General features: G+C 39.9%; 1 protein-coding gene across 1 annotated transcript; it reads left to right on the forward strand.

The window, feature by feature from the left end:
• Positions 1–1,259: 1,259 nt before the first annotated feature.
• LOC108679171 lies at positions 1,260–2,779 on the forward strand. The gene is made up of 2 exons (XM_018167770.2): positions 1,260–1,358; positions 2,056–2,779. Exon 2 carries the CDS (start codon positions 2,056–2,058, stop codon positions 2,488–2,490), a length of 435 nt encoding a protein of 144 aa, XP_018023259.1. The 5' UTR covers positions 1,260–1,358; the 3' UTR covers positions 2,491–2,779.
• The last annotated feature ends 6,447 nt before the right edge of the window (positions 2,780–9,226 follow it).

The raw sequence follows: 9,226 nt of genomic DNA on the forward strand, positions 1-9,226 counted from the left end.
GAAGCTCGGAAATATTCCAGCACGACACACGCGTGAACATTCTTCAAAAGATTCCTGATGCGTATACTAATGTGCCTGGAGATTTGATGATTCACGAGTGTATAATTTAAAATAAATTAAATCTGCATGACGAACGGTCAAAGGGAGAAGCTAATTAGAATTGAATATGTACAAGAACTGGTTCTAAAGTAAAAGAGCATAACATGTGCAGTAGTGGTCAACATGTACTGCCTTGCAACATGTGCAGTAGTGGTTAACATGTGCTACCATCAGCTAAACAGGCAAAGGAAACAATCAAGGCTAGTCTGGCCAACTTTCTACGTGGGACTGTCGGTGCCGCGAGCGTTTGTTGACTGAACGACAAAAAGTATCTTGCAGAACTTCAATCGTTCGACGCAGAAAAATAACGGGTATGAAAGCTCTCATGAGACGCATTGACAATGACAGCAGGAGACATTGACACTTCCACTCGTTCTTCGTATTCAATCGTCCAGGTTGTTGTACACTTGGTTACTTGATTTTGGAGACTCGCACAGTGAAACACGGTTTAAATGAGATTCATTTCACATAACCCCCAACGAAATTTGTAGAAAAAAAATATTCATGACTAAGTAACGAAGTAATTTGTAACCGGCTTATTGAAAGTGTATAACCTCAAATCCTTTCTTCATGCCCTTTTCATGCATTAGAAAGGTTCTCGATTAGTTGCCATGCGTACAAAAAAACTACCCCATTTTAGCAAATTAAAACCCACGAATTCTTCAGATGTTTGCGCAGATCAATTCCACCAATAAAATATGATGCAAGTTGGTTTTTTAAGCAAACCTAGGGGATATCAGTTGTCTGTTTTTTAATTGAAAAATAATTCTTCTGTTCCATCTCCGAAAGATTCCATCACCGAATTCTTGTCAGTTCGAATTTATTTATTTGACCCGATTTCCTACATATAGGAGTAGGCTGGGAAAAATGTATGAGTTTTTTATCCGTTTGTTGAAAATTTGTCCAACTTAGTTTATGGCTAATATAAGCCCGTGACTCGATATATTATAGCTATTCGCTATTAGCCTATTAGTTAAACTTTGCAAATATTGTGTACTGAGAGCGCGCGGTAGGCAGTACCTGCATGGTGCGTATACGGAACGAACGGTGAGTGTGTATAATGAATTACGTTTCATATTCATATTCCGTGACATCTCAATTATATTCATCGCTCGCCTTGAAACAGGATCACATCCGTAACGCGTGACGGGCTTTATGAATCATGCACAATTGGGCTATATAACAGAACCGCTGCCTCCCATACATCACTTGTACTCCTGCATCAACACGAGCATCATCTCCTCCGCTGCTTGACTGAAGTGAGTTACTATTTATACACATTTAATATTTTTAATATTCATTGGTATTTACTTCTAAAAAGAAGACAAAATCACGCCTTATCAATAAATTGCCTAGATTCTGTGAGAGTTATACTTACATTTCTAATTTGTTCGAATGATATCCATTTTAATTTAATGCGCTACTTTACTAAAGCGAGTTACGTGTAATGTTCATTGGTATTTACTTTAAAATAGAAGACAAAATAGCGGTCTATAAGCATTATTCACGCCGTATTAATAACATGCCTAGATTTTTGAGATTCATACCTATTCGTACAATTCGAATTCATTCCAATCGTCTTGATTCGTAAGATCTTTTTTTCATCCGACGAATTTGTTTGTGTATCGAATGATGCATATTAGAAAGTGGTGTGAATTAGAATTTTTTCCTGTATTAATTCCTTCAATTATGTAGTTTAACACCCTAAACCAGTTCACTGACTGTTATGATACACGCGGCGAGCAGCTGTTAACAAACTTGACATGCGCGGGCACATGACTGCAGACGTTCTCTATAAGTGACCTAGGCAAAACATTTAACCTGGTTCCTAATATCACCGTTAAATTAATTTATTTAATATTAGTGTATTTAATATGCATGTACGTATTTAAATCCCATCTTATTATAACTTTGTAATTAATAGAAAAAGTCACAAAAATTAGTTTCATCTTACAGATGCACAAAATCCTGTTCTTCGCCGCTGTGGCGCTGTGCTTCGCCCTGGGGCTCGCCTACCCGGCCGATCTCTCGACGCTAGAAAAAGAAATTCGGGAGACCGTCGCGCCTGTCAACGTGGATACAGAGACCGTGTCGCCGGGGGAGGGCCGTGATGCCGCGGTGCCGCGATCTGAGAGATCTGACGGTTTCCAGGATCCGACCGCTGCACCTCTTGCATCTGATGACACGACATTAGCTGCTGCCACCCGAGGTTCTGATGTAACGCCAGTCGATCAACGCGACTCTGATGCAACAACTGAAGCTTTTGATTCCCGTGTCCCTAGATCCTTGGAAATCCTTGGCTCAATGATACCAATTGCCCGCCAAGTTATTGACTGGAAGAAACAAATGATAGACCAGCTGGGAGGCAATGAAGGCCCTCAAATACAGTAATATTTAATAAACAATTAAAAATTATCTTTCGGCTTGACTCTGATGGAACGAAAAAAGCTTGACATTTAAAATCGGTTCAGGACGATGATCCTTCCGAAGTTCAGTATGTTCAACAAGTATTGGTCTCTTCATTCCACGACATCCCATGTTGGTGAGCGTACCGGCATAAATTTATCATTATATTTCCTTGTGATGGGTAGGTAGCCTCTTGAAAATATTCATAATCCTCGCAGCGGTTGTACCGACTGCGCCTGTATGTTTATAATTAAATACGTTTGATAAATTTTTCTGTCGTTAATTTCATTCTAGTTGAGTCAAAAATATTTTCTTATAACTATAAACTTGTCCAGTAAATTTATTCACATAGTTCAGTTAGGTTGGGAATTTAGTTCTAGAAAATGCCGAGACCTGTCATTATTGGCAAGCCAAATTAGTAAATTAGCTAAAGATTCCGTGTTGAAGTCTCAGAGCAATGTTACAATCCAACTTCAGGGTGTTAATTAAAAAATTGATTCTGAAAATGTTGATATCAAAGCGTAATCTAACGCTCCTGAATAGAAATCAAACTTTTAAGAAAACAACATTATTATAGTTGAATTTGCGAAAATGGACAACGCCCGTCACCGAACACGTGCTTGTACGAAAGCATAGCATCAACTCCGCCGGTCATTAGTACTCACTTGGCAGAACGAATTCGAGAGGCTCTGAAATCTAAAATATCCACGCAGAGGCCGAAACTTTGCCTCCGAAACCAATTCATGACCCGGCTCGAGTCTCCGAAATCGAATATATTGTACAACATTTTGGCAGATTGTATATGAAGAACGAGTGACGTAAACGTGACATGGTATCATCGAATCTTTAAACCGTTAGCCACACCGACAGTCCTAATTGAAATGCTTACCAGGCTCGCAATTGAATTGAGGACTAATTTTCCTGTCGGGCTGGTGGTTGTACATTTTAAACTTTACCGCGAAAAGTAGACTCTGTTGTATATGGTACGCTACCTAACGTCTCAGTGTCAAATTTAAGGAGCAGCCGGGCATGAGATGCGGTTTTAACAAAAACTAACAAATACAGTGGAACACGGGTTAATTAAAGCTTATTTGTCACTAACCCCCGTTGGAATTTTTAGAAAATGTTTCACTACAACATATTCGAAAGGTTCGTATGAGTAAAGGTGATATGACCAACAACATAAATATTCATGACTAACGAAGTAATTTATTTTTATTTCAATTTAACAACCGTTTTTGACGTCACTTTCTATGATCAGGTGTTTTTCATGTATTACAATGGTTCTCAATTCGTTGCCCACTGAAAAACTACTAAATTTTTGCATTTTAAAAGCTAGTGATCCCACTTATTGCCAGAACGCATCGCTGTAGGTAGAGTTGACAAAATCTCTGCAAAATGAATCTCATGGCAGCCAAATTCTTGTGTGAAGCTACAGGTGCTTAGCTCGCAGGGAAACAATAATGGCTCTTCTAAACTCTTCCATCCAGCAATTTTTAAAATAATAAGGAAGCTTAGTATGATCAACATGTTTGGGTTTATACAAGTTGAGCAGGCTACATACAAAAAAAAATCAGTCTTGAAAATAAACATTTTTATCTCTCCTCCTGATGGAGGACAATAAATGACAATAATTGTCATTTTTAGATAAAGAATTGACAATAATTCCCTTCTATGTAGCGATTTTAGAGAATTTCTTTGAATGTATTAAAATAAGTATATTTAAATAATTCGTCCGTAGGTTGCGTTATGCTAGTTGTACCATCCGACTAAAATTGTTATCATATATAATAACCTAATCCAGTTTATCAAGTCGAATAGTATTTTGAGCTTGTGAGTTGAAGTTCAAATGATACCGAGCGCTGCCTTTTTCTGTCAGCTGAACTGTTAAGTCAGTTTAGAGTCTGCCATCTCAGAGAATTCAGCTGCTGGGTTTTTAGGTGGAGAATAACCTTTATGAAATGATTTTGAAGCCAATTCCAACCTAAATGTGTGAAATTTCCAGGCATAAGCCGAAAGTGTGCTTCTGAGGAGTTCATACCGTGGACGAGTATCCTGCCTAAGGATAGTAGTAGTAGATTTAGTTTAGGAACACTCGACGCATTAATTTCATTTCTAGTGTAGAACAGCAAGGGGCTCAAGACAGGCTCTTTGTCATCGGTCTAGGAGGCTTAACTATTTCTGGGGCTAAGGAAACGAAGATTAATGGAAAAACAGAAGTAATTATTCAGAGAAAATAAATGAGCAGAGATAATTCGCATAATTAAAAAAAGACACGTATTTACATAAAGTGACCTAGCAACGCGGACAAAACTGTATCCAGAACAAATTAATTTCATGCCGTAGCAATATTTAAACGGCAGGTCAAGACACGCGTGAGAGATCCTGACAACTGTTGAGGGCTGGTGCCAAACTTGAAGCTTGCCGGCCAATAGTCAGTACCTTTGATAAATTCTCATGGGTACCGTTGACGATTAGAAGGAAATATCCTCCCACCTGGGAAGCTAGAAACGCATTAACGACGCACCAATTCACGAAGTATCATAATTTAGTGCATAGTGATTTCCTCATTAATTGATGCTTGCGGTTACAACACTTATAAGCGTACTGAAGTGTACCGTCACAGAAAATGTACATACATGTAGGGTAACATGGGGCAGCGCGCCCCCTAGCTCCTTTTTTTAAACTAAATTTTTGATAAAGTTTTGATTGATACGAGTTGGTTCTTTGTTTAAAGGTACAACTAATGAGAAATGTATGATGTGAATTAGACGCCTATTGAGTTATTCAATTTTTAATTAAACACTATTTTGTAAAAAGTGTCAAAATGGGCCCATTGCCCAGCCCTGGAGCAATGGGCTGACCGACCGAAGCTAGGCACCTCGTCTTCCTCCTCCTCGTGTGCCGATTCTGGAGATAGCAACCCAACTCTTCATGTTCTACTCCATCCTCGCCTCGCATGTAGGGACTATCTTCGAGCGTCTTGTGCGGGTGCTGCTATATGCGGCGCTACGGGATCATCTTGCAGCACCCTGTTCAATACCACGTTCAAAATTCTTCAAGGCGCAATCCTCGAAAGGTTTAACTTGCACTAGTTGGATGGACTCCCGTCGGGAAGGCTTATTACCTAGCACCACCCTCTTATTAAAAAGTCGACTCCTTCATTCTTGTAGAGTTGGGCGCCTCGCGGCAACGTGGTTTTGCCTCGTGGCAAAGTACCAAACCGTAAGTGCGTGTCACTACGAATTAGTTACTTAATTATTTTTGTGTTTCTATCTTTACAATTCTAATTGCATATTTAACCGCTTTACCATCAAATAATAGTATCCAGCGTTGCCAACTGGTATATTTCTAAACCAGATTTCCCAAATCTGGTATTTTCAGACGGTGTCTGGCATGAAAATTTTAGTTCTGGTATATTTGCCTGAATCTGGTATTTTTCTGGTAGTTTCTGACCTATTGCAAATTTACTGCATTAAATTACACCTCTGAAGTTTGAACTTCCCCAGCGTACGAATGTTTTATATCGATTACCTTCAGAGAGGCGTTACTAGAGGTTTCCCGCCATTTTTTTTTTTTTTGGAACCGCGAGATAACCGCTCCTGATTGTTAACATTCAACAAAAGTGCTTAGTGCGATATAAGCACGAGAGTGATGATTCTTGATTGATTACCCTATCAGCATCACCTCTTGTTCTCTTCCACTTTTTCTAAGTGGCAAAATATATACGAGTTAGTTTAGGCTACGATATGCATTTATACGATAAAGTATCAAGTTGAACGTAATTAAAGATGTGCACGTAAATAATAACTTGAAGAAAGCGTTTGAAAAGCTATGATATTCGTAGAACGTTACGAAAAAAATACATGGAGCGTATCAGGATGAATGCATATGTTCGCGAGGCTCTGTCTGACTCGTTTAAGGGATGAATTTCTGCCCACTGTTCCCTGCCTCAAGTTCTGCAATGAAGTCCTTGACGTAGATGCAGGTATTGCTGGTTCGTCTACCTGCCACTGCAGGGCAGGGATCATCAGGCACGTGGCAACTGTCGCATTGCCTGGGTGCACAGGAACGGTGTGTGACGATTCATTTCAGCATAATTGTCTCCACTTCTATGAAGAATGCTTGTATATGCGTAGATTCCTCCAAAGAAGGGACAACTTTTTGAATTCGTTGGTGCTGCGCTGACGGCAAAATTGAAACAGGATACGTTGAGCAGGTTATCACCCTGATTCCGTGAATCTCATCAGCCAGGCAGAGCTCGTAGAAGCAGACATACGACCCGATAAACTCGATAAAGGTATCGTGCAGTGACCAGAGGGCAGAATTTGTTTGAGATTGTCCTCGGCATCCCAAGTGGAAGAACCCGCCATTGAATAGTTCCCTAGAAAAAATAACTTAATAAATAATATATATTAAAGTTACGAAAGATAATAAAAACAACCAAACCAAAGTTTATAATTGCCGAATAATTGGTGTTCAATGGGAATAAAATTTTAATTAAAAAATAATGTCGGATCATATAAAAATGTCCAGAAGGGAAGACACTATAATCACCGAAAGAGGCAAACGATCGTACGAAATGACATTACTGCCTTTCGTCAAAAATTTACGTGCCGATTCTTTAGGTCGCTTAATCGATATCAACTGGGCGTAGGTTACAATGTTGTCTTCTTCGTATGTTATTTTCTCAATTGCCCGGTAGGTGACGTCATCACTTTGCACGTAGGCAATGGGTTCGGGTATCTTCTTCAGGTTTAGAAGATCGTGTACATGAGGCGGCATCTTCCAGGCTTGTAGGAGACAGTTGATGTAAAAAGTGAATTATTATATAAATTTAAATGAAAGAATTTTAACTTTTTCAATGATCAAGTGCAAAATCATGATATCAAAATAAACTTTGGGCAAGACTACTTAGAATCTTAGATGAAGCTGCAATGCTATTAATGGCCAAGACTATTTGTTGAGCAACTCCCAAAATTTTAAATAATGCCTTACGCTCACTGTTTACAGACTCGTAGCGATGCTGATTATAACCTATACGCAAGAGCTCGAAATCAAGCTAAAGAAAGCTGTCGCACCGCAGTAAAAACCCTGGAAAAAAAGTATTGCTAAAAATTCAAAGAACCCGAAAGCATTTTTTTACGCTAGCTCGAAGTGCAAATTGAAGGACGGTATTTCTGATTTGAAAGTAGATCAATGAAAGATATCCTCTGATGAAGGCAAGGCTAACGTACTTGATCATTTTTTCAGTAGCGTATTCACTGAAGAGGACTAGAACAGTGTTCCAGCTATTGAGGAGCGCCCAGTCGGCTCTAAATTAACAAGTTTTGAAATACAAGGAGAGGTTCTCAAGCGCCTTATCGTTGTAAATCCAAAAAAGTCATGTGGACCGGACGGCTTCCAACCCAGATTACTCAGAGTAAAGAGTTAGCAACTGTCCTAGCCGGCCCTTTGAAGTAATTTTTTCGAAAAACTTTGAACGAAGGGATCTTGCCGGCTGACTGGAAAGAAGCTCAAGTGACATCATTGATCAAAAAAGGTGTCAAAAGCTGCCCAGGCAACTATTGCCTTGTCAGNCGTACCAATAGCTGTGCTGACATCAGCTCAGCTTGCTACACTGAGACGAACTATATTCCCGCAGTGACTACCATTCACAGTTCAGGAGTTCGTCGTCTAACGTCAAGTGGTCGGGAACTAAGCATACTAATAAAGCGCCCCATATACTAGCGCTTCTGCCTCTCGAGTCCGGCTAGCTGATTCTGATTTCTGACTAGCGAATCGGGTTTGGTGGTATTTCACCACGGCACACACCTACGTACTTTGCTTGCAACGCTCAGTGGTTATGATGAGTACGTCGAGGCAAGTTGCAGTTGCTGCCATCGTGGCCATACCGTCGTGTTGAATGAGCTCGGGACAGTGAAAAAGCAACAGAGGAAAAGATCATGTGGTCAAAAGAATGGCTAGTCAATTAACGAAGATGTAGTAAATATGAATTTGCTAAATTTCATACGCAACGATAATCAAAACTATTTTTTTTATTTTATTTTTCTTATTTTTTATTTTATTTGATTTTTTATTTTCTTAACAAAGTTAAGGTCTGCATTGGGAACTTTTTCTCTCATAATTCGACTGAGATATTCCCTTGCTTTATCTATTTGTAATTTGTTCGAACATTCTACGCTACGGACCTCACACAAGCACGGCAAATTGCGGTACTCTTCAATAAACTTGGTTACGAAATCGGCTCATATAGCTTGAAGTCCGCCATGTCTGCACACGCCCTACCAGCTTGGCGTCATCATTGCAACTTGCAACTGAACTCGAGCCGAGCCCCACAGCAAGCATTGGAAGCCGTGGCTCGGCTCGCCTTTATTTTGCCCACCTAGGTTCGTTCGGCGCCATATTTGGGGGATTTCTAGGTTAGCCGATTTAGACTCATGAGTCGGACTCTATGGTGTATGGGGCCCTTAAGATGGTGCATGGGGCCCTTTAAGGCATGGTCGTGGTTGATGGAATGGCACTCGACGGCAATGGATTGGCGATTTCGAAAAGCAAGACAACTAACTGACCGACGACGTTATCACTTGAGCTTATGTAATCTCGAAGGCGTGTAGCAACTTCGTCGACTGATCCGAATTCTTAACTAATTCGAAATTCCCGTATACCTGAACTAGATAGCTGTTCTCGTTCTAGATAATCAAATCGCCTGGCAATTGGA

The sequence above is a fragment of the Hyalella azteca genome, unplaced genomic scaffold, assembly GCF_000764305.2.
Source record: "Hyalella azteca isolate HAZT.00-mixed unplaced genomic scaffold, Hazt_2.0.2 contig3562, whole genome shotgun sequence".
In the NCBI taxonomy this organism is placed as follows: Eukaryota; Metazoa; Arthropoda; class Malacostraca; order Amphipoda; family Hyalellidae; genus Hyalella; species Hyalella azteca.

What these genes read in the sequence shown, in the direction of transcription:
- LOC108679171 (XM_018167770.2), top strand. Translation starts at nt 2,056, where the DNA reads ATGCACAAAATCCTGTTCTTCGCCGCTGTGGCGCTGTGCTTCGCCCTG.